This window comes from Haliaeetus leucocephalus, unplaced genomic scaffold, assembly GCF_000737465.1.
Source record: "Haliaeetus leucocephalus isolate CR32 unplaced genomic scaffold, Haliaeetus_leucocephalus-4.0 Scaffold992, whole genome shotgun sequence".
NCBI classification, from domain to species: Eukaryota; Metazoa; Chordata; class Aves; order Accipitriformes; family Accipitridae; genus Haliaeetus; species Haliaeetus leucocephalus.
The window spans coordinates 3423059-3449727 of NW_010973428.1; the positions used below are offsets into that span (position 1 = coordinate 3423059).

Genomic DNA, 26669 nt, shown 5'->3' on the forward strand with positions numbered 1-26669 from the left:
GTGGTAGTAGCATAAATTCTTGGGAAGATAAGGCAATCATTGAGAGTTTTCCAGGGACTGCTCTTTAGGATCATCCCTTCTTGCAAAAATTAAACAACATTTCCCACTTGGGTGGCAGCCAAATGAGCGGGAGCTATTTTTGACTCATTCTTTGCTAAAGTTGTAGCCAAATGCCTCTCATAAGGGAATGCCTCTCTCCCTATCCCTCTTTCTCCCCCCTCCCCCTCCCCTTTTCTCTCTCTCTGCTATAGGAGATATTCTTCCTCAACACAATAGGATTCAAATCTAGAAGTTTTCTTACACGCAGATATATTGGATCTGGCTGGGATGAAGTTAACTTTTTTTCATAGCAGCCCTCGTAGTGCTGTGCTTTGTATTTGTAGCTAGAAAGGTGTTGATAACACACCAGTGTTTTGGCCACTGCTGAGCAGTGCTTGCACAGCACTGAGGCTCTCTCCACAACCACCACCAACCAAATGCCAGTAGGTTGGGAGTGGGCAAGAAGCTGGGAGGGGACATAGCCAGGACAGCTAACCCAAACTGACCAAACTTTCCATACCGTATGATGTCATGCTCAGTAAGAAAAGCTAAGAGAAAGGAGGAGGAGGGAGGGCGTTTGTTATTAAGGTGTTTGTCTTTCAAAGCAACCACTACATACTGAGGCCCTACTTCTCATTGGACATTGCCTGCTGGTGGGGGTAGAGAATAAATCTTTTTGTTCTCCTGTGCTTCCATGTATGGCCTTTGCTTTTCCATATTAGACTCCCTTTATCTTGACCCATGAGTTTTAATTTTATTTTCTCTCCCCTGTCCTGTTGAGGAGGGGGAGTGAGAGAGCAGCTTGGTGGGCACCTGCCAGCCCGCCAAGGTCAACGCACCACAGTAGAAAAGAGGTGTTTGTATATGACCGTTCTCCTGTAGTTTCCTTGATATCTAGCAGGCCAAAACCACTTCCAGTACAGAGTTCTTAAACTGTCCATGCCACTAAGGTAATTCCAATATTTTCCATGTAGTAGCTACATTCTTTAGGAAACAAAGCATGTCCTGCAACTCTGCATGGACCCCTGACTCCTCATGAGGTTCAGAACTTCACGCCATTCTTCATGCCCTTCAGATGAAAAGTCAGAACAGAGCAGACCATTTTAACACTAACAGAAAAAAGCTGTTTGTTTCTGAATTTGAGATACTAAGAGGCTATCTAACTCAGGATGGACCTGACACTAAGTTCCCTTAGCACACAACCTCAGGCATTGCCCCAAGCAACAGTCATAACTTGTCTCAGTTCATCAGACAACTCAGCCTTTTTCACATTTTGGAGATTGTACGGAGATTACACACTGACAGCAAGATTAGGTGATAGACTGTGTATGTCAGGCAACAGAGTTCCAGTACCCTTCCAACAGTTCTGTAGGATGTTTTCTGCTCCCTGATCTGATAGAAATAGCCCAAATGGAAGTGTTGGGGGTTTTTTTGTTGTTGTTGTTGTTTTTTTTCTCACAAAACTACAGTGACAAATATTTCTCTGTTGGACTTGGTGAGCCCACATAGGCCAGAATTAAATGCAAGTCACACGCACACAGAAATGGTGAGGAACTCAGTGCAGTGCAAATACTTGTACGGAGGTCTAACTGCTCTTTTACAGAATGCCTTGTTCATCTCCTGGCAGATAATACAATGGCTGTAGTTTATGTAAACCGGGTGGGATGACTACTCCCCTAGTACTACCCAAGAGACAGTTATGAAATTGGTTATGGAACTGATGCAAACATCACATTATGCTCACAGCAGTTCATCTGCTGGGACAACAAAATACATTGGCAGGCAATCAGCACAGACATTTTTCAACAGAGTGAAGTGGAACAAAGTGGGCAATTCATGATTCATTCATTGATTCAATTGGTCTTTGAGGAGAAGGATTATTTGTCAGTGAACGTATTTGTGGCAGGCAAGAACAAGAAATGTAGATATTTTTGTTGTTGTTCCAAAGGAGGTCACAGTCCAAGTTCCCTGTAGGATGCTTACTCATACCATGGTCATGCCATAAGGATTGCTTTATCTGCTAATTCCTGTCTCGGTCCAAGAGAACTACAATCAGTCTGAGTGCAGCCAGAGTGACAGAATCACAGACTCAGTCTGGAAGGCAGCTCAGGAGGACTGTAGTCCAACCGCCTGCTCAAAGCAGGGTAAGCTATGAGTTCAGACCAGGTTGCTCAGGGCTTTATTCACTGGGGCCTTGAAAACCTCCAAGGATGAAGGTGGTACAGTGTCTCTGGGCAACCTGTTCCACTGCTTGAATGTGAAAAAGTTTTGCCTCATATCCAGTCTGAACTTCTTTTGTTTCAAGTTATGCCCATCGTCTCTTATCCTCCCACCATGCTTCACCATGGAGAACCTGCTTGTCTCTTTTTGATAACCACTTCGTAGGCATGAGGGGCTGTTGTAAGGTTCCCCTGCAGCCATCTCTTCTCCAGGCTGAACAAGCCCAAGTCCTTCAGCCTGTCCTCAAGGGGCAAAGACTGCAGCTCTGGATCATCTTGATGGCCCTCTGCTGAATGTGCTCCAGGTTATCAGTGTCTTTCTGTATTGGGGGTTCACAAACTGTATGCAGTATTCTAAATGCAGCCTGATGAGTGCAAATTAAAGGCTGGTGGTAGTGGGGAGGTAATCATATGCCACAGTCACCAGCTGTGCTATCAATACAACCCAGGATGCTATTTGCCTTCATTCCTGCCAAGGATCTGTACGGCCACCATATTCTTGCGTCAAATTTGGTCCTAAGAAGTTGTATCTTTTCCCATCTTCTTTCTGCATCAGCAGACTTGCTCAGAAAGAGGATGTAAGCTTTTATCACACCTAAGTAGTTCTGGATGTCCACCATAAATCTTCATAGCATGTTAAATCATGGGCAGAACATAATAATGATGGCAGAAAAGAGCTTGTGAGGAAGACTAAATACTGCAGAAAAGGCATTTATGCTTTGGTATGAATAATGCAGAGTCATACTTCTTGAGAAAAAAAACTGCAGGGAACATAGATTATTTTGTCACTGTAAACATCTTGAATCATCCACTTTGCTTGTATAGTCATAATGTGAAAGAGATGTAGAGCATGGTGTAGAGATGTTTTAGATATTGGAGACCCACACAGCATGCAAAGAGCGGTGCAGTGTTACATGAACGTAACAGTTGAAGTACAAGAGTAGTATGGTTATGTCTATGGGACTTTATACCCAAGCTACTAAATCCAATCATTTCAACAAGTGCTTCTGGAGCCAGCTTGACTTGATTGCCTCTAGTTAAGATTTCTCTGAAAAGCATCCCTAAGAGTTTACCACCATTATCACCGACTCATTAAAAAGTAACTGGTTTTATCTCATCCAGACATAGACAGAGTCCTTATAGTTTTAGTGAGGTTGGTTTTTTTTCTGACATAGGATAATACCGTCTTTTTAGAAGATCTGCAGAGCCTCTACTTGTGCCTGTCGTGATGTTTTCCTGTATTTGTCTGTGAAGTTCTCCTTGATTGCACTTATTGCACCAGATAGGAAGATAGGAGACTGCTTGCTGACCTGTTGCCATCCTCAGACAGTTTTGTACTTGGCTAATGCATCTTTCAGACTACATCCAGTCCACCAGTAATGTAGTTCAGAGCTTCTCTTAATCAAGGATTTTTTCTCAAGACCCACCTTAGTTTTGAGAAATTTATATGAGATAACATGGGGCCCTCATTTTCTCCTATCAGTGGACAAAGTACTCCAGGACATGTACTTGTTTTTTTCTACACTTTGCTGAAAGGGTGAATGCATTTCCAGTGAAAGTTGATCTGAGTGGTTTTCAAGAGTGTTTCGGGTTATGTTGCGAGTTGGACAAATTAGATCCAGCAGCCATTATTCATTCTGCTGTGTCAGAGGTGCTCGTAGGTGCTTCTCTGAGAATGTTCCTTTAATCTCAACATCTGCAAAGCTCCCCCATGGACCACCTGTCCCATGAGACTCTGCATCAGCAGAAGCTCCTATAGTAGCAACTACTTTCACTACAATAGGTCAGAAATATTAATTAAAAGAGAACAGCCTGAGCGCACACTCTGCCGGGTCAGTCACTGCTTGTAAATCACCTGTGTGGTATGTAGGAGACACATTCATAAGCTTTTGAAGAAAGAATCAAGCTATTGTACCTTATGTATCCTGTGACTCACCCTCCCTAACCCTGCCATTATATACACAAGGTACCTGTGGTAGAGAAGGAGCTGAGTCCTGTGTCACTCTCTTTGTCTTCAGTATGAGGCAGGAGATCCTAGGATTCATCCCACAGTAGTGATCAAAACTGATCTCAATTTTGTGGGCACCTAGAATGAAGCCTATTAGGGACAACTTGTCTGAAAGAACTCTAGTTGCTACGCTTTTTAGTCAAGGCTTTTTTGCAGCAGATAAGAGAGCTGTAGTCTCATTTTATTTCCCAGGCAAGGTTACAGACAGCTTTTAAGGCTTAAAGAAGAGGAAGATTAATAATGTGCTTGTCTGTGATAAACCACATGAATTATTCAGATAAGACATTATCTATGGCCAGGGTTTTTTTGTTCATTTGCTTCTAGCTTCTTATTTCTGTGCTTGGAAGAAAGCAGCTACATTTATCTAATATTTTATATTTCCAAAAACACTTTTAAACCAGACTGTCAATCAAAATACAATAACAATAAACATTTTTCTTCTTTTGGGATCCATGAAAAGATGAGGTCATCGTCAAATAAAGGAAAGAAGCAGTATACATATACCTTTGTAAACAGCATAGAAGATAATTTGCAGAACATATACATCTTACAGCAGGATATGAAAAAAGTTTTCTGAATCTAATATTTACACCTACATTTTTCCACTGTGGGTTTTAACAGTCAAAGTTTCCACTTCTGGGATTAAAACAATCCTCGGGTAGGCTGTGACATTCAGCCTTCTCCATTACACGAGTAAACCGATGGTGCTGCAAAGGAGCAGGACACGTGAATCACGCTCCCTTGTACCTCCTCGGGGCTCCTGTCTCCTGTGCCTGCAGAACGACTGCTGAGACTGTCCCAGGTGCTTTCAACTTGTGTCGGGAGTGTGGTGAGGACAAAAGCACACAATTAAAATTAATTTACTTGTTCCTAGAAATGAATTGTTTGTGCAGGTCACGCATCAGAACAATTAGCCTACATATAAGTATTTAACCAAATCAGTGAGTAAACCAGATTAAATGACACAAGTAGCTGATCTGAAAACAGGGCCAACTGCCTTCTGTCAGCCCTTCTGGTCTTTTATTAGATCGTATCTTCCCTTTCCTCATTTACCTGTAGGTGGAAAGTTTTTAAACTCAGCTTGCAGTTTTATGGGTTGTCGTTACTGGCAGCATTACCCAATAAATACAAGTGAAAAGGAGATACAGTAGAGGCTAACGTGTGTAGGTGCAAACCCATACACTCACACAAGTCTAGCTGCAGCCCAGAGATACCCTTTGTGCACAAGGATATTTTCTGAAAAATAGCCAATAGAGTTCTTAAAATAAATAGGTTCCTCTTAATGGAGCTTGGGCAAGCAGTGGCATAAAGAACAATAAATTAGTAGCCTGAGTAGTAAAATTGAACCGTACAAATCACAAACTTTCCTACTCAGAATAAGCTGCATTGGTATGCATGAGGAGAATAATCTGATGGAAGGTGTGTGCTCCAAAGAGTAGCGCTGCTAGAATAAACTTGTTTTCCCGCTCATACTGGGAGGTCTGGGGGAGCACAGAAGTCTGCTAGTGTAGAGGGAACTAGGGAAAAATAATGAAAGCAGCTACTGCAGCTAGACTGGGCTGCTGGCTGAGCCAGAGAGGGCCACTGCAACGCAGCAAGGTGTGAGACACGATGATTTCTAAAGGTTTCCTTCAGCTTAGATTTTTGAGATTCATATAATAGAAAGCAGTTTGGGAGGAACCTGCAAGTTTGAACCTTTAATTTAGTTCTGGATTCAGGCTCAGCTCTATAGGGATGGAAGATCAGGGCTCTTCTCTTCAAAGCAATAGCACTCTACACATCAAGCTATGCAGTGTCCTGTCTACTTTCTGCAAAGGCCAGTTTACTCTGTCTCTTTTTCCAGGTTTATTTTGCCTAAAAATTCACATCACAAGGGCCCATTTACTTGTGAGATGGTAAGTACTTCAGTAATTTGGGTTTGGCTGGGCTGGATAGCCTTTTTTTTCCTACATTGCCACATTTGGCTACACCCAGGAAAAAAGGAGGTGTGCTAAAATGAATGCTTTTAAAATTCTTTCACATCTGAAAGAATCCTGCTTCTGTTTTTCTATTGAATTGAATGTGTGAATAAAGATTAGGGCTACTTATTTTATCTTCTGATTTGTTTAGCTCTAGTTTGCTGCTAATCAGCAATGCATTGTCCTCATGCAGACATCACTCAGAAGCTTCTAATCTTAGCTTAGCTTTAGAATGAATCTTTTTTTGTGATACTGTACTTGAACACGGCTCTAGGCATATCTCCAGTTAAGGGGAAAATGAAGTAGATCTTTGTGATCTGTGTATTTGCGATTAATGTATTGCACATTGCAAGGGTTACAAGAGAACATTTGGATCCTCCTAACAATCATTTGAAAACTACACTTAATTTAAACCAAAAACTGTGAGTGTGCTCTGTTAAATTATAACATGGTCCAACTAGGCACTAGTTAGGGTGGCTTCTTAGCTCCAGAGCAGCTGCCTTTGATCCCGGGAAGGAAGGGGAGTCTCTGAGAGCGACTGCAGGGCTGCAGGGCTGCTGGGGAGTCTGGGCGCGCAGCAATTACTCATGTTGCACGTGAAATCCACCCCATCGGCGTGCAGCCATGTGCTTCCAGGAGGCTATCCCTTCAGACAGAAGGTTTCTTGTGTGACGATATGGTCTATTTAAAAAAACCAAACAACAAAACCCAATGCAAAATCAACAGTAAACTTGGAAAAGGAGAAATTTGGAGGGAGCTATATTTCTGCAGAAATGAGATGCATTGGTGTTCATATTGAGTTATACTTGGGTAACTAATGCTGGTGTTCTTAACACCACCTTAACAGTAAGAACAGAAGTTGAGAAAGAAGTGGTTTGTTCTTTTAGAATAACAATAAAAGAAAAAGAAAACCTATAGTACTGGCTGATGGGTGGTACACTGTCATGCAAGAATTCTGAAACCCATTTTCAATCAATAGTGTTTTAAAGCATGATAAATATTAGATATTTTTCTTGGCTATTCTTCAGACTCGTACAGAACCACTGGAATTTAAAATAGGAAAAGACCAGTTAGGCCAGCTAGTCTGTGCCTGCCAGCCATGGGCTCGTATCCTACCACGAGGGGAGATGAGCTAGTACTTAAATGTTTACAGGTGTAGATCAATGGATGGAAAAGAGCTTGTGTGATTTATTCCATTTGCTGTCCCCATGGCAGATAGGAGCACAGATGTCCAGAGAAGATAGGCTAATGAATATGTGTATTTTGTTCTTTTGATCCTATTTTTCCACTCTGATCTAAAGACCCTGACTAATAGTTTTGGGTGTTGTACTGGTGCCGAATATTTAACATGCACTGGAACTAGATTTCTGTAAACTTCTTTGCCCCATTCAGTGGCAATACATTCTATGGTTAATATGAAGGTTGTTTATTTTCAACTCTGAACCAGCATTGCCTGATGAAGATACCCAAAATTAGGCTCCTGAAGTGCATGCTGTGAGACCTAGATAAACTGGCCTCATTTTTAAGGGTACTGATCTCCCATAATTCCCATGGAAGTCAACAGCAGCTAGAGAAGTTCAGGTATTAATCAAGTCAGTTAATTAGGTGCCTGAATATGTATTCAGGTTCCTAATTTAAGTATGTAAGGTGGTTAATGTTCTGAAAGCTGCAGTGCAATTACTGAGTTCTATCTCTTTCTTTCAGATAAAGTCTTAGTCTTCATATGAAAAGCATGACACTTGAAATTTAATCAGTCCTATTTCCTGTACTTTTCATTTTTCCATCATTGTATGTTATGATAGGATATCTGTAAGGGTATCTGACTCAGCTTTTTTTTTTTTTCTTTTAATTAAGAGTGAAAAGCACAATTAAAGCGAATCATATAACATAAAACTCTGCAAATATTTCTTTACATTCATAAATGAATTTGATTTAAAGTGTATTCATTCCTGTCTCACGTAAGAGTAGCAGCAATGTATTATCTGCTAGACTTGTTCCAAATAACAGATCTGTTAAGAACAGTCATTCTAAATCTGTCTTTAATGGAGTGTGTGAATAAGGCAGCAAGGTTATGTAGTTACCTGAGGGAGTGGGGAAGACAAGTTTGGGTTTTCTTTCTTTTTAATTGTTTCTCCATAGGAGTTCAGGTCATGTAGAAAACGGGCTCTGTGGAATCCTGTCCTTAGAGAGACTGGGTCAGGATCCAGGATGGCACTGGAGGAAGGCTGTAAAGAAAGCAAGAGAAGCAGGCACATCCAAGATCTCTGCGATAATAACCAATTGTATTAAAACGTGCCTGAGGCTTTGGGAGCACGGACACTTGTGGGACCCTGCAGAGTCTGAGGGACAGGCTCAGAGATAGTTTATTGTTGGACTGGGAGCTACAGGACACACAGTAAGAGTAACAAATTGAATTCCCTGTTGTCATTCCCAGGAAAGGGGACAGAAGAAAAAAAGAGAAAATAATTTAAAAAAAAAGAAAGAATGAAAGTCGAAGAATAAATTGGGACTGGGGGATCATGAAGCCAGATCGGAGTGTGGCCTCTGACCAGGATCAGTCAGGGCAAAAGCCCTCCTTTCCATTCACCCTGTTTGTGAATCTTCCATTAAAATAACTGTTATTGCCTATGTCCTTTAAATGCAAATGCTGAGATTGACCGTTCAAATGTCTTTGTCAGCATTAAATTTTAGTCGGCTAATGAAATAATAAGATGGATTTTGAATGCTGTATTAGGATTTGAAATCAGTGTCTGCTGATTACATGTACAAACCATTCAATCAAGGAACAAAAAAAACCTCAGCTGGCATATTTTATTCCTGTTTATAAGATGAAATATTCATTTCTAATTAAAATAGGAGCTGAGAAATAATGTCTTGCTGCAGAAGTTAAATAATAATTTCAAATAAATAATAGAACATGTTGTGGTCATTTTTCAGGCAGTTTGTACACAGTCCAGCTTTTAAGAAAAACAAATTAATCATAATAATTATTTGTCAAGCTCTCATAATAATTACTGTCTGTCTCTGAGGAAGGCATTGGAATCACTTCAGATTATCTTCTTTGTTGCCTGTTTCTAGAATGAACATGTCATTTAATGTTATGTCCTAACCATCTCAATTAGAGTAGATTTTTTTTAAGCCTAAACTGCTTCCGACTTGATGGATTCCTCAAGTTCAGAATCACAGGCAAAGTTTTATAGATTTCTAGCCTTGATTATTACATTTGGGTATTTGACTGTAGGTACTAACAAGCCACTGTCATTCTGTGCCAGATTCGCAGTCAGTTCCATGAGTCTTCCAAGAGGTGATCACAGTATTTTATTTGGTGATGAATTTCCATAAGGTAGAAGGGCCAATTATTGATTTCTTTTATGATCATCAAGTAGGTTAAATATCTTTACAGCTTACTTGCTTCATGATGGAGTTAATTCCAAACAACTTCATTAGTATGTGCATAATAATGAATGTTCCTAATTTTATGTGCATTATGGTAGTTGTGAGTATAGCCCCAGTTTGGTGCATGAATGCAGCCACGAAAAGGATGGCAGATAAATACAAAGTCATGTTTCATTTCAAACCATTTGAACTGATACTGAACTGTGTTTGCCTGGGAGTCCAAGATACAGAAAATGATTTATCTCAAATAGGGACAGTTATTTTCTTCTGTCGTTTTCCAGTCTATTAATTCCAAAGGACAAGAATTAAGATAATAGCCAAAATGAGGTAATCAATAACCTTAAAACTTAACCTTCTTGTCAATTTTTGGTTATGTTCCTTCACTGTTGGACATTCTGTGAATTGTATTTCTCAAGCTGATCACATTGCAGGAACACATACAAATATCACGAGTGTGGATCTTTCTTTTTGTTTTGAAGGGGGCTGGAGTTTTTACCCTATGCTGAGCTATACTCTGTATATCCTTCAGTTTCTATTTCATTAAACAACAGTCTTCACTTCAGAACTATTTTATCATGAACGTTCCACTAAAACCTAGGAACAAAGAGAAGCAATGCTAAAATTTCCTGCCAAGCTTTTAACAGCTTATAGCAGTGGGTATGTACAGCAGAGGTTTCAAATACCAGCTTGCAGGCTTGTTTAGAGGAGAAAGTATCTCAGCAAATCATCCTCATACGGCCACAAACCCTAGGTTTTTTCCTAAGTAAAATTCCTTATGAAGAATTTTAGCCCATTGGAAAGAAACACAAAGGCTTCAGGCCATACTGTCATTCTGTACAGGAGCTTTATTAGGCTGGTGAGCTTCTGTCAAGCCATCTGCTATAAGTGGATCTCTCCAGACCTGCATTTAACAGCATGTGCCATATACACTAACTTGTAGAGGAAGTTCTCTGCTTGTTATCCAGTTTCCTGCTCTTTTTCCTATTGCTATAACTACTTTCTGTGGACACGTATTCTTGCAACTTTTCAACTCTGTGACCAGTTTCTTTCAGTTCTCACTGATGGGAATTATAATTGCATAGGAACACCTGTGTAGATTGCAAACCCGTGATGGTACAGAGCTACACCTTGCCAGGAGCAGCCTAGTGAAGGAAGAGACAGCCCTCTCCTGGGGTGGCTGGCCTGCAGCCAGCGGTGCTGTTAGCATGGCCCTTGAATGGTGCATTGTATTTCCCTTCGAGTCCTTTCTTTTACTGCTAGCCAACACAAGAGAGGGAGCAAGCGATGCAGATGTATGGAGAAGGGGAAAAGGAACTCTTTCTCCACCGCAGGTCTGTTTTGCGCTCACCTGCCTCCCACTCCGGTGACGCAGTGCTGGCAAAGCCGCGCTGCCAGCTGCTGCAAAGGCCTCCTGCTTCCCTCTAGCCTCTTCCCAAGGCAGAGAGGGGCTGCAGCATTGCACATCAGCTGGGAGTGTTTGTGAATATATAATATCTCACCCAGACGTGCGCTGCCTGCTTGCCCCAGCACTGTCACGTACAGACATCAGGCATGCCCCATCTTGGCATTCAGTAAGCTGTGGCCAGCCTTTGGGAAATGACAGTCTTCTCATCCCCTGCTCAGCTCCCTTGGGTCGCTAGAAAGGAGATGTAAGGGGAAAGCTCTCTCTGCTCTCTTGGGCACAGGCACATTCGCACACAGCTTTGTCATCTCACACAGCGTGGGCATCAGTTATGTGCATTGTCACTTGGCGTTTACATCTTAAATCTGCTTTTCCTGGAGTCATGTAGTTTTGCGAGAGTCTGAATGTCCGTGGGGAGAGGCAGAAAGGGCAAGGAGGGGAAGCGAGCTTCAAATTCTTGTGCCTGCTAAGCAAAGCTTGCAGACTGGGAAATACAGGAGCAGGTACAGAGATCAGTTTCCTTTTAGTTTGCTCCCAAGTCGCGTGGTGGATGGGCTGGACCTGCGAGTTCAGACTTGGCGTAGGGCTGGCAGCGCTGCTCAGTCCCCTTTCTCCTGCCCAGTGCTTAGGGAGTCTGAGACTGCCCCTGCGTCTGATTAATGAGTGAGTCAGCAGCTTGTGCAGTCATTTCTCCTCATAATATTTCAGCTTCGCTGTGGCACTGTTATATTTGTATATGCCAGCCTCATTCCGGAGTCTTTGACACTAAGCTCTTAAAGCCCTAATGTGCTTACATAACATGGTATGGAGAACCAGGAAAGTAAATTTAATTAAAATCTCTGCCGACTGCTTCTGACACACAGGGAGAGACAAAAGGAAGACACTTCTTTTCAAACACTGAAGAGTATTGTGGCATCCTCGCAAAAACAGACAATGAAACTGAAGACGCTGGGGGTGTATATCTAAAAAGGGGACTAATCTTCTAAAGTTTAGGTATTAGACATCTGAAATGAAGGAGAACCTGTGCCTTGATGGCTGAATTCATGTTTTGGTTTCCTTTAGCCATTGAGTTGACATCTGTGAAAGATATGGTGGTAAAAGTAAGTAAAAAAAACCCCAAACCCTTTTAAATTCAACATCAACTTTATTCCAGGAGAAGAAAGCTCATTAGTTATTTCACCAACTTTGCTAGTGAAAATAAATAACCCATTGCATACAAATATTGTTGCAATCAGCATCCTGTCAGTGCCTTAGAGAATTCTAGTGCAAATTTTTGAGGAGCTTCTGCTGAATGCCCACCTTTTGAATGGCTTTCACTTCTCTCTGTAGTTTTATACAAGAATAGAAGTACACTAATCCTAATTAAAAAGCAACTTTCACTAGATGTAACAAAGCAGTAGTATCTGGGAGGCCCATAGATTTCCCCATGCTCAGAAAGAAAATAGCAGGGTATCTCAACTGGTAACTGTAATTGTATCCTAGCTTTTCAGGGAAAAATACATCAAATATAATTGCAGGAATTGAATCTCTTTGCTTGGGGAAATAAAAACCATTTGAAGAATGGAAGTGAAACCTTTCTGATTTAATGACATCCTGAAAATGAAGTCTGCAACCCTGTGAACTCCATTTATTGCTTCATGAGTACTGCAAGATGTCAAATGTTTATCAGCATGTTTTGAAATCTGGTGTAGAACCTGCACATTGTAAGATATTCCTTCCTTTTAGCTGCTCCAGTGAAAGCTCTGCTTCCTCACTTCTTGCCAAAGGGCAGAGCAACTTGCAATTGTATAGAAGTGCTGCATTATTTTCTATAGACTGGTGACATGATGTTCAAGAGGCAGCTAAGGGAAGATCCCGTTTCTCAAATAATACATCCATCCTCACCCTTACCTGACAGGTAGTGGAGCTTCATCCAGTCAAATAGTTCACATACAATGGGAATTGAGTTACCCTGTGTCTTTTTGATAGCTCTTCTACTATCCTCTCTTTCCCTGTATTAGGTGCCTCTTGAGCTTGCCTCCCTGCTGCAAAGATGCAGACGTCGAAGTAGGAAGCGAAGGGGTGACCGTTACACATATGGGCCACTTTTGTTTGAAAACAGTGTAATAACTGGTTTCCTGGGAGCAGATGCCATACAAGAAACAATAATTTACTATGAGGGGGTTATTTGTTGTAGGTTGAATGAAGCATTTATTGTGGTCTGTGACAAATTTTTCAGCCTATCATTCTGTCTCATGAAAATTACAAATCATTTTTTAATTGAGATTGAAACAATGCCATTTTTTTCTGCCCCTCTTTTGGCTCGATAAAACGCACAAAAATGAAATCATTTTTCCACAAATTGTTTGTGGTCACATTGGCTTGCACATAGAGACAGCAAGGTCATTGAGACAGCCCACGAGAAGTGAAGCCTGCAGCCCTGATCCACAATTGCTTGTGCTGGTCAGCAGGTAGCATTTCCTGGCCTTTCCCTCATAGGCAGTCAGCTACAGCCGGAATCGCCTGGAAAACAGGCAGTTATTTCTGGAACTTCACTTCAGAACGCAACTTCAGAAATTCTTGTAGCTGTATATTTGATTGTGGGCTGCAAGAGATGGGTGTTTGGATGTTTTCATATAGAATAATTGACTTTTACTAATCTGACTTGTTGCCTGTGACTTACATTTGGACATAATGGGCGCAGTGGTATGAACAGAAGTCCTCTTTATACCATCAAGAGGTGAGGATTTCATTCAGCCATACAATATTAATGAACAGAATGCATTTGCTATTAAGAAGGTAATATGAAGAGAAAAAGCTAGTTAGTGCGCAAGTTTTGAACACACCATCATTATAATAATTACATTTAGAGACATTATAATCTGTGTTATTCATTTTGCAGTGCCTTAAAGTGAAATTTGTTAAATAATTTTGCTGTTATCTTTATTGTTAGATAATGTAAGAGATGTTATAAATAGAACATAAGAGGGAGTGAACTGGCAATATTTGTAAAATATCTGAACCAATAATGGCAAATGAGTTTAACTAAATGAAACCCTTTGCAAAAATAATTTCACAGAATCTTAGTTTGGCATGGTTAGTCAGAGGATTAGCCATTACTAAATAAAATAGAAAAAAAATTATTTCAAGGAATTGGTGACAAGAGAAATGTAGCATTGATTGCATTTTCTTTCTTATGTGTCCAAAGATAAAATCGTAATTAGATAGTTAAGCATCCAAATAAAAGTACTATAATTTTTCGAAGAAGCCAAATATCCTACAATTCCACTAAAATCACAAGTCTGTTCATCACCTTTCCTGTGTCATTTAGTTGCCAATATAATCTTTAGCTCTTACCTTTAGGGACCCAGATTTGAAATGACTGATCGGTTCATCTTGTTGGCCTTCTGCCCTGCTCCTTGCAAGATCCTGTGACACAAATTTGCTGTGGTCAAAGTTTGGCAGGTCTTCTCTAATGTGAGACGCTGCAAGATACGTGAATTCCGTTGTTTTCCAAGGACGTGCTACATCACTAGCACATCTCTACACAAACTTGTACAGAGCAAGATGGGCACATTTCTTCAGAGTCATTGGGGGTTCTTTTGTTTTGTTGGTTTTTTTTTAAATTCAGTTCAGTTGGAAGGGACCTACAATGACTATCTAGTCCAACTGCCTGACCACTTCAGGGCTGACCAAAAGTTAAAGCATGTTATTAAGGGCATTGTCCAAATGCCTCTTAAACATGACAGGCTTGGGGCATCAACCACTGCTCCAGGAAGCCTGTTCCAGTGTTTGACCACCCTGTGGTTAAGGCGGTGTACGTTGGGACTGAAGGAGAGCATAAGAAATCTGCCTCTGTGATTTCTCCAGTGCATATGGGCATTTGTTGCAAGCCTGGGTACTGCTCTACCAGTTCGCGGTGTAACCCCTGTTCTGCCACCTGGCATTTTGTTGGGGGAGCCCTCTTTACATCTTGGCACGGCTTTGTGCCAAGTTGTTACACACACAGCCCAAGTATGGGAGATTTATTTCATCTTCCCAGCAAAATTTAGTCCCAATTGTGCTTCCAGAATAATTTTTTTTGACAAATGAACACTCACATTGAATGTAACCATCACCATGTTGTAACTTGCAACAGCTAAAATCTCATATGGCCTACCCACAAAGCATATCAACCCTGGGAAGGACTGCTACAACTAAAGAAGACAGTATATACAATTTCTTTGACCTTCAGACCTCTGTCAGGACCACCAGAAAAGATGATAGCTCTCATAATAGTTGCTAACTGGACCAAGACAATAACATCTCTTTTTATGTGACCTTGAATATTCAGCAGATGACAGTTAGTAACAAACCATAAAAGTATCTGCCCATTCCAGGTGAAATATTATCATTTATAACAATTTTATTCAACAGATTTTGTTTTTTTATTCTAATCAAGAGTCATCTGTGAACAGACTGTGTTCTTTATCAAATGTGTGTGTGTGTGTTCAAAATTTACCAACTGGCTAGGTATTGATCAGATTCCCCAACCAAAATGTTTTTACATTTCTTTCCGTCCCAAATTCCTTCCTGCCCTAGCCTGAGGACTGCAAATGAGTAATCCTTTGTGCGTAATTTCTTCTTGAATATTAACATAGACTTTTCCTATCTTTACTTTACACATGAAAGTTAACTCATTTTTAGCCGTAAGTCTGATAGTATAGTTTTTCTTAATTTCAGTTTGCCAAGTGGGATTTACACAAGTACCCACTCTGCTCTCAAGAGCACTGTTAACCCCACACTGACATCACAGCAAAGGCACTAGACTAAATTCATGGTTGCTTTACATTTAGGTCCTTCTCAGTACTGAGCTGAAGCTCATATTAGTTAGATGTGAGGCACATTACAGTAAAAGGAAAAACTTACAGTGAGTTTCATGAAATTTTGGTCTGTCTTCTCTTCCTCCCCCTTCCACTTAGGTATTACTTTTAGCAGTGTTGGGAGTATTTCTCAGTTGTGTGCAGCCAGGGTGTGGTGTCTGGGGTTTTTTCCTTTAGTTTTTTGGTTTAAGCTTTAAGATTGACTGACAGGAACAAAGACTAAAACCAAAACTGTGATAAGAAAAAAATGACCCAGACTATTGAGGAACTGTTAAAATGAAATTATTAAAGGAAGATTTGCATTGCATCCAACACAAAAATAAGTAAGTATGAAATTTAGGACACCTGAAATCTTCAAGGTCATTCAAAAAAGTAATGGCCTAATTTGAGTGACTGCAATTAACCCAGTACTCACATGACTTACAATTTTCTTTTGCTTAGTGAAAGCTAAGGTCCCTAAAATAAAATAAAAAAAAGTAAGAAAGCTAACAAAATACTTTTCTATTTTTAATGGTAATAAACCCTAATGTTCAAATTAGTCATTGTAGATCAAAGGTATTTTTTTTCCAAAGGGTGAGAGAGGAAGCAAGAATAAAAGGTTCACAGTCCAGAGTTTTGCTTTGCTCTTTTTTACATTTCAAAGTCCTACTGAGGAAAAATACAACTTTATAGAGAAGCCCCATAACAACATAATATAGTTCTTACATTTATTGAAAAGCTGTCCTATGAAAACTTAACTGAACATTGATTGCCTCTGTTTTGTCTCTGGCTGAACATGATTTCATTTATTTTAAAAGAAACACACGTTTTTTATGGATTGTCATAAGTGAATTTTTACAAGCTCAAATGCATAAGTATATCGATAAGTTATAATGATGAAAATGAAATAAAATGGATTTTGACTATAGGAAGTTAAGTTTAGGTAAAGTATGACTTCTCACACTGGATTTACTGGAAAATATACACATAGGGATGCTTATATTGCTAATCTGTAGATAATTTATCACCATACAATGCTTCACATGTTGCTTTCCACTACAATTATTTCTATAGGTGACGTTAAGGCCGTCACCTCTGCAGTGTGGAACTATATGCTTGGAGCCTTAATGTAAACTAGATGTTCACTCCTAATTAGTCAAAAGCAAATCCTCCCACCATCAAATATTTATTATCTTTGGAGGTATGTATATTACATTGAAATATGAGAAACCAGATGCATGCTTTGCTGACATACTTGAGGGAAATGGCCTCTTTTTAGACATTTGCAAGTTCTGTTACATTTAGTTTTCTACCTCCGGCAGCCACATGAATGCTTGCCTCAGGAAACGCACACGGATGCTAATATTATCTCCTGCAAGTGTCACTGAGATTTACGTTCCTTTTTTTTTAACTAGTTGAGATATTAAGGAGGTATCTGAGATAAACTCTCAGGTGGAAAACAGTTGATAGTGAGTGCTGTGCATTATCAGTCATTTTATGATCTATTCCATGACTCGCTGCCTAGAAGCTTCACAAGAAAGAGGGAACTGCTGTGCTGAGCTCAGGGGCTTTCCGCCTCTCTTTCACGTAGGGATGGAGAACACATTCATTTTCTATTTACAAGAAAGCAGAATCAGTGATAAATTCACAGCGTGTTAATCCTAAGGGACTAATCAGCAGATAAAACACACCTAGAGATAGCATATACAGACCACACATTAACATGTTTAGGCAACAAATGTCCAGACCGTGCCGTACGTACTATAAGCAGTGCATAAGTGAGGGTACGTATAGTGGCGTACTCCTTGCTTCCCTGGGTAAATAGTCTGTCAGCTTACATATGAGGTTTCTATTCTTTCTGTGTTTCTGAACACGGATCTAAATGGCATTGGTTTCACATGATTTGAATGGGAGCTATGAACTTTCTCCTGCAAAGAAAGTAGCAGATATGTTGCCTCTGGGAAATATTTCTCTAACTGCTCCTTGTTTGGTGGTGCTGGTGGTGAGTGTATGGCAGTGAGAGGAGCACATGAACTCATTCAGTCAGATTATGCTATTTTCAGAACGCTTTTTTAACTCACCGTCACAACTGCTAGCTACGTTCAGCTCATCTGGAAAACAGTTTCTGAAGCAAGACTTTCTTGCCCAGTTGCAGTGAGTGTCCTGTGCGAGGAAGACCCAGAGAAAGAAACGTAGACGTACCTGCCTTTGAGATCTCTGCTATCCTAATGAATCCCCAGTTGACCTTTCTGAGTTGTAGGGCAAACAAGCTGAGAAGACTGACCAAATGAGAGCCTTTTCCTTACATTTATCATGTAAGGATGGTCTTCATGATTTGATTTGAAAGCCATAGGATATCTACATTAGGGGAAGGAACTATTTTTTGACTTGAAAGTTTCAGTGAAGTTGTAGATTTTCCTCTTTTCTTCATATTAAAATGACAACTATCTTCTCCAACCTGGATTTGAGAAGTGTCAGTTAACACCTAGTCTCTCACACATCCTACTTCTCTAGTGTAGACAAGGTGTTACTTAGACAAAGTAACAGAGACGGGATTGCAAATGCCTCTTAAACACCGAGTAACGTGGGAGGTCTACAGATAAAAGCATCTTGCGGTTTGGAGCATATTGCGATAGAATGACTCGGGGGAAAGAAACAAAACGGGGAGGTTTCTTACCTCCAGCTCCCTCGGGACCCTGGCAGCACAGGTCTGCTGAGACTCGGGGTCGGCGCTGACGGTGTTCAGCAGCTCGTGACGGGAAGCGGGGAACTGCCCGGGACCCGGCGGGGTCTGATGTGAAATGCAACCGCAAATGGCACCCTCTGGTAGTGCCTGCACGTCAGATGGGAGCTAAAACCTCCGCGTGGGGAAAACCTCCGCTGCCCCATTGTTTCTGATCAACGGACAGAGACTTCGGTGTCTGCTCATGCTGCAGTTACGTAAACAGTCTTTTAGTGTTACAAACTTTATTTGGCTTTCTGGAGCAATCCCAAATTGGCATATCTACTACTACTTTTAGTTAAAATGATTATTTCTGATAACTTGAGAAGTGTTGCTGATTTAAGTTGTTTGCTTATTAAGACTGAAAGGGACATTGCTATCTTAGCCCTCAAAAACATGAGATTTCAAAAAAAAAATCTTCAAATGTGACAAAAAGTCAAATTTACAAGCAAATTGCTTTTAAAAATTGTTCTAGCTGAAATGTATCATTCTGATGCTGGGCTGTTTAACCCTTCTTAGCATAAATAGCATTGTGGAATGACAAGTAAAAATTCCAAAAAGAACAAATTAAAGCTGACACTTTGATTAAACTGGTGCTTTCTCATGAGGCATTTCACTTTCAATGAATTAAAGATTTCTGGGGGGGAAAAAAAAAGTGGTTTTGTTTGTTGTTTTTTTATTATTATTTAATTAAAATCCCTGGCTGGCACCTTGTTCATGCTTCTAAAGCTTTATAAGAGAATTAATAACATCCCTTTTTTATATCTCATTGCTTTTTCATTTTTTCATGTTATTTCACCTTTGTGTATAACAACACTTTTTTCTTACTGTTGTAGGCAATGAGAGCCTAGAAGAAAATTATGTGCAGGACAGTAAAATGGGATTTGTCATTAATGCTATATATGCTATGGCTCATGGGCTACAAAATATGCATCATTCCCTTTGCCCTGGACACGTTGGGCTGTGTGACGCTATGAAGCCAATTGATGGCAGCAAGCTCTTGGAGTTCCTCCTCAAATCCTCGTTCATTGGTGTTTCTGGAGAAGAAGTTTGGTTTGATGAAAAGGGAGATGCCCCTGGAAGGTAAAGAGATGTTTCATCTCAATTATTTAAACCAGATATTGGGAAGGGGGAATGTTGCTGGGTTTGGTGATGGAGATTTCTTTGGCTGTTTTGCTGAAACATAAGCGTATAGCTTGCCTACTGTGAGACATAAATGGAGTTATCTAGATTAATCTTACCAATAGCCAGGAATAACACTGGTAACACATGATATATTGGTAGCTACGGCGTGTATTGAGACAGGAACTACAGTACAGCCTGTAAAATTTCTAGAGTTTCAGGAGAGGACAAACCTGAGGTGTCACTGGGGTTCAGCACCAGGGTTTTAATATGTATAGAGCCTAATACAAGTGATTGGAATTTAATGAAGCATTTGCTTGTTAAGCGTTTAAAGGTAGGGCTGTAGAGCACATCCTTTTCCAGCTGCAGCTCTGCTGCATCCTTGCCAGAGACTATTTAGTTCTGCTTGGTGAACTCCTGTGTGCTCTCCTTAACTTGCTTCACTCCAAATAAGATTGGCTGTCCCAAAGTTTAAAGACAGGTCCAAGTAGAGCAGGACAAATAATATTTAATTTTTTTTTTGCCAGAAGGTACTGTGTTTTACTCCTCTGTGGTCTGGTAAATTCCAACTGTGGTAGCTGCTACTGGCTACCCCTCCCCAGCAGACACAGCGCATACCCGAGCCATGGGTGAGACAGCAACTTTGTGGACTTGGATGTCACCTTTGTTTGTCTTATGGGAGCCAGTTGACAGAAATCTTTTCCTCTTCATTTAGTTCTGTGGTCTCTGTGCAACTATTTTAAGTGTGACACCTCCCAGATGGATTTATTTTTGAGTTTTTTTAGGTTTTTTATAAATAAGTTGAATTCAGCTGCTGAAGTACACAATACATTATTAACTGAAACCTACTCAGGGGTTTCTTCACTGAAGTTAGTTTTCCTACCGAGTTATTAAAGTATTATAAAAGACTCTCTCACACCATCTTTGGGCTTATTGCATAAATGCATCTGAGTGCCAACACTGCACAAAGAGAGTACTCTGGAACAAACAAAAGTTTGCAGTCTGGCATATGCCTTCAAAGTGGCCTTAAAGCAACTTGCATCTCTATTACTAGCCTTTTTTAGCAAAACTGACCAAGTTTTTTACCATTTGCTATTTGCATTGCTTATTATGTTTAAATGGGATATACATTTAAACAGCTTGTTAAGTTTAAATGGTAATAAAAAGCTAGTCGGTTTGGTCTTCTTGTTGACTGCTGCATACTTCAGATTTTTTTAGTCAAAGATATAGATGAGCTAGGTCAGACTTTGAAAGTAGAGGCAAGCAATTCCCTTACAGTCAGACACATACTTATTGACACAAATGCATAAATCAAGTCTTTGCACATATAATATAGATAATGCAGAGAAATTACTGCTTAGTGTAGCTTTAAGTTTATTACACACTGTTTATCCCCGTGAAAGCATTACTCCAGCTTTGCATATGTTGCATGGTCTGCCTGTTAGTTATTTGGTTTGATGTTTAGGTGTAATTTTCTAATTTTAGCCCAAATCTTATTCATTATCTTGTCACCTGAGAACAGCTCCAGAACTCTTATCAGTACCAAGTATAGAATTAGAATGAACAGTTCCTGAATTCAAAATATAGGAGAGTTTACATCAGGATATTTCTCTGAGTAGGTCAGAACAATAGAATTTATTCCATCCATCATTTTGGTCATTAGCAAGCTTCATTTCTCTTGATTCCCTGGCCTATTTAGAATTTGATGAGTTATTTTAGGTAGGGTTTTTTTTGTTGTTCCTCATTTATATTTTCACAGCTGGAGTTAGCAAGTTTGGGCAAGAAAGTTCAGTTAACCTTTTTGTTATTCATGCTGTAATCCTTGGATCAGTCTGTGGCATTTATGACATGGGCAATATCATATCAGAGAATAGTGATGTGTATATGAAATGTGACCTGTACAGTCTGTCGGATCTTTGTATGCCAGCAGTAGTTTATGCCCATGCAGAATTGTATTTAGCTCCAGATTAGCCCTAGCATTTCCACAGCTCCACATGGAAAAGCTCTTTGTGGATGAGTGAACGGACCATACCACTGTATGAATACCCAAAAGAGCTTTTGTACCGCAGCGAAATGAAAAGATAACCACCACATACACGACCTAAATACAGCAAAGAGAGCCAGATCTGAAATTTCCTAGTTTTTTAGCTTTTCTATGCCAGTGCAAGAATGTCACACAAATATGTAAGAAGTTTTTTGATATTATGTTACTATATTATGGGAACAAATCAGCTTCACAAGAGGCAATAAATCAATATTCCTTCTTAGAAGGCAGCAACATTCCTCATACTTTATTTTCAAAATCTGTGAGGTTCTTTGAGTAATTGACTCTCACCAGTTCCTAGTTACACTCATGGTGGGCAGAGCAGATAGAGATGCCTGTAGTTATGTTTGCCTAACACTCACATAATTTCCTATTTCAAACCCTTTACAGCTTCATCAAACCTTAACCATTTGTTTAGATAAAACCCTTTTTCTATCTCAGGCTCAGTTCATGGTTTCAAGCTTTTATCAAAATGAGATTAGATAACATGAAGCACTTTTTCGAAGGTTTATTTCTTCTGTGCGGAATCTTTTCTTTGAAGAGCTTTTATCCAGAAAGGTGAAGCAGGCATTTATCAGAAGGGCACAAATGCAGTCACTTAACTGACTGCACTGCCTCTGGGAAAAATGACGTGGATGTAGCTCTGGAAAATCAGCAGTATGTGCTCACCATACTGTCATTAAGAACATGCTGTTAAAATTGCTGAAATTTTTACTTTCATTGCGTACCTCCCATTTCCTTTCTCAGTATTAATCATATCACTCAAATTCCTAGAAATGGCTGGAGAAAGTGTGAAGGATGCAGCCGTCAACATGACATCCCTCTCTGGGCCTGTGCAAGGGACAGGGGACAGATCCATTTTGACCTCTTGTCTATTCTAGGGTAACTCCCTACTTTTAGTTTATGGCAGGTATGAAGAAACTTATCTCTCTAGGACAAACAATTTGTGTAGGCCCCTGACCATAAAACGCTATGTGACAATGGGCAGGAGAACTTTCAGCCCCTACAGTGGCCCTCTGATGTGTGGACAAATGCTGAGGTCTACAAGCTAACAGTTTGTTTTACCCTAACTAGACTTGGACATAGACCCATGTAAGACTCTCTAGTTCAAAATTTCCAGCAGCTTCAGACATGGCAACTCTATCAACTCCAATGCTTTGAGTAAATTATCAAATGTATAAAGCGAAAACTTCAAACTTGTATACAAAGCAATTTTTTTTTGTCAAATACATGTGGTTGGTTTGGAGTTCGGCTTCATGTGTGGTTGTTTTGGCCAGTTACATCCCAGCATTGCTCAGCATTGCTGTTTTCCATTCTGCCCTCCAGGACAGCAAACCTCACTGCCAGTCTGGTATTATGGCTGTGGAAGAAGGCAACTTCAGCTATCTCAGACTAACCAGAGTAAGAATGTGCCTGTGACCAGCTGGCTAATGGTCTGGCTCACCTCAGAAGTAACTTCTTCATACGACACCACCTATTTGGTTACATCATTTCCCAATATATCAGAAAGCTTGCTCTTATATTAAAAGAAGGGTTCATTTTCTTATCTGCAGAATGTTTTCATGGCTTCTGTAAATGCTGCCATATGTGTGTGAAATCCAGCTGCGTCCATGGTCCTCACTCTCTTAGAGTTTCACTGGTCTTGTCAAACCCACTTCTTTTGGGATAATAATTTTTAGTTTGGACACATCCCAAAACTGTTAAAGTTGTACATATGTGAGTGAGGGCATGGGGGGACGTATTCTAGTGCTGAACTTGTCCTTACTCAAAGCAGAAATTTTTCATTAAGGAAAAGAAGGAGAGGATAAAGAACTTAAGCACGTCTCCATATACCAAGTATATTTGTTAGACCACGTTTTCCCACTTAAAATTCAAGCCACATATTACAGCTGCAAACACTGTACTACAACTTGTCATATGCAAGACTGTGTAAGAGCTTTTAGTCTGCATACTTTATTCTTTGACAGATAACAGATAGAAAAGGGAACAGTATTATAAGAAAGCATAAGAATGGCTTTCAACCTAAAATCATATCCCTGAAATTGCTAACTCTTGATTGATATTGCATTAATGCCACTCTGTGCCTTGTAATATATTTTTGCAAAAATGAAAACAATCTGTGCAGGCTCAAAAATTCCATTAAGGGAACGTGAGGTTTTAGTAATTTTTTATTCCCCTTCCTGAATTCATTTTCCAGCCCAGAGGAACTGGTTTTTTATCAGTCTAATACAAGGTCACGCTAAAATCCAAGTAGGTTCTTCTTGCTAGGAAGAGGCACGTACATTCCTGCTCAATTTTATTCCTGTCTGTTGAGTCTATGTTATAAAGTGCCCAGCTCTTATTGCTTCTTGCTATCTGGATTCTTCACAATCCTGAAAACAGTATTCCATTTTTTATGTTCTTTTTTTTTTGCAAGAACTGGGATATGAGAACGAATTGTTTCCTAGTGAATTTGAGATTTACCCCTTTTCTAAGCAACTCCTTAATTAGTAGCCGATTGCCAACCAATGGAGCAGCCTGCTGCTTGGAGCTCCATTGAACTCAGTGGCAAGAGTACCTTTTCCCATGTGATTCAGTGAAGTTCTGCAGTGGCACTAACATTGTCTGAGCATGCAATATTTGCAAGACTGAGTTCTAAATACAGCTCTAAATATGCATTTCTTTAAATAATCTTTAACTAGAGAGATCCCAAAGATTCAATTAAGAAAAAACAGGCTAGAGAGTAATACTAGCACCTCTTTCCTCTGTGAAGTGCAGAGAGAGTTGAAATTTTGCATGTTTGAACCTCACCAGGGAAAAGAAAGAAATGGATATATCTTTTTGCCCACAACCGAGCATCCCAGTTTTATTTGTGGCTCATACTTTGCTTACCTTTCATTCCTAATGCACATACAGATTAGCAACACTCATTATAAACAAAAGATTTTTTCCCCGGAGACTGAGACAATCCACTACAGTAAAACCAAGGCAGTAACTCCCAGGCTTGGAAAACAGAGGATGCTTTGTGATTTTCAGCTCCAGTGCTGATTTCTGGTTCACAGCCCTCTTTTTCTGGTCCTTTTTTAAACAAAGCTCTCCCCCTTCTCACCTTAAGAGGCCAGCCTGCAGGTCCAGCTTCTTTTGTGGTTCTTCCTCTCTGTGCACTCTCTAATATTCATTCTCCTATTCTTGCTTATTTCCTACTAAGAAATCACCACACTTAATCACTGCTTTGCACTAACCACGTTCTGTGGGTTAAAGAAAGAGCAGAATAATTAGCAGACACCAGGCCCAACACATGGAAGGCAATAATGGAGGCAGGGAAGCTGAATGTTTATTGTAGCAGTGTTTTATGCTTCCTTTACATTAGCCTTGGGAAGATCTCTCTTAGTTGCTTAGGGCGAGGAAGTAAATTTTGTGCCTGAGCTGTTAATTTTCCTGACAGTTTCACTGGGTTGGGTAATACAAATAGTTGAACTAGTGCTTACAGTTAACTTATGGTATACCGGTTTAGTTAGTTTGAGCATTTCTACTGATTGCTTTAGAGCTCCCTGCAGGGGCTAAACTGCAGCCAACCTGTATGTAGGCACCAAGCAAATGTTAGACTTCTTGAAAAATGGCTGAAAAACACACTATCCAGACAGTGCCTACACGTGCATATTTAGCAGAGCTTGCTGTCTTTGACGTGCACTTCTTCCTGGACACACAACGCTTTACCCACAGTTTTATGTAAGCAGGGCAGGCGATCGGTAATTGTGTGGCAATCAGAGCTGTCATTTCCCATGATTCTGCTGCAAATCCTACAGTATTTGGAGTTTCCATGAAACTCTAGTCCCTGGTGTTAAAGGATGACATGAATATTTATGGAGGCAGAAGGAGAAGGGCAAGGTAAACTTTCATCCTTTGTGTTGCAGGAGAGTGACTGTCTCTTTTTTCCCTTGCAGGTATGACATCATGAACCTGCAGTACATAGAGCCCAACCGCTACGACTACGTCCTCATTGGGACCTGGCATGAGGGTGTGCTCAACATCGATGACTACAGGATTCAGATGAACAAGAGTGGAATGGTCCGATCAGTGTGCAGCGAGCCTTGCTTGAAGGGCCAGATTAAGGTGTGCCTCGGACACTTACTTTCTGCTATAGAAATGTGAATAACCAGTCAGTGTTTTTTCCCTAAACACAGGCAAGCTTCTTTCAAGCTAAGGTATAGGACTTCCTTTTCTTCAGGAAAGCAAAAGTATAGAAAGACTCCTAGATTAACATTTTACTCTTACAATCCCATGTACAGGCCCATGGTTTCTAAAATTGTCCTTTGTAGTGATGTAGAATCTTCTAGTGTGACAGAATTTGAATTTTACCTTATGCAAGAAAGAACAAGATTTTCACTTAGTCATTGCCTACAACATTCAGTGGCTGTGATTCGCTTGGGGGCTGATCCTGAAAATAACGTGACCCGTGGGAATCCAGTATTTTGTTCCAGCAATAACACCTGCAAGAAAAAGGAAACAAACAAACAAACAAACAAAAAGCCTTTTTGTGTCTCATGTTCATAACAGGAGGTATGGAAACACAAGTGAAATCACACTCTGTGTTTACAAAACAGTAGCACTTGTATCAAGATACAAATAATTTGCCACCTGCCATGTCTGGATGACATAAAGACATGTTCCACCGCTATCAAAATGGTATGGATGCAGTAAGTTTGAAGTGGCAAGAAGCCCACTCAGGGAAATCACCTTAGAGCAGAACTTCCTTTCTAATTTCATTTAATAAGAACATTTGCAGCTTTTTAATTCTATATTGCTACTCTAAACAATAAGTGATTGATGATTTGGCAAAGGCATAGTGACATACTCCAACAGTCTTGGAGGGGAAACTATCGGTATTTACTACCCTCCAAACCATCTTTTCCCTGTTTTTGAGATTGTGCAGTTTGTGTATGTGTGTATATGTAAACAC

The 26669-nt window shown here is 40.1% G+C and overlaps 1 protein-coding gene across 3 annotated transcripts in view; it reads left to right on the plus strand.

Moving 5' to 3' along the window:
- The window catches only part of GRM1 (glutamate receptor, metabotropic 1), a 192368-nt gene that overhangs the window by 128137 nt on the left and 37562 nt on the right, over nucleotides 1-26669 (plus strand). For all 3 annotated transcript variants that reach the window (XM_010584507.1, XM_010584509.1, XM_010584510.1), the window contains exons 4-5: nucleotides 19401-19647; nucleotides 25654-25822. In XM_010584507.1, coding sequence (XP_010582809.1) covers nucleotides 19401-19647; nucleotides 25654-25822 — 416 coding nt within the window. The remainder of the gene's footprint in view (nucleotides 1-19400; nucleotides 19648-25653; nucleotides 25823-26669) is intronic.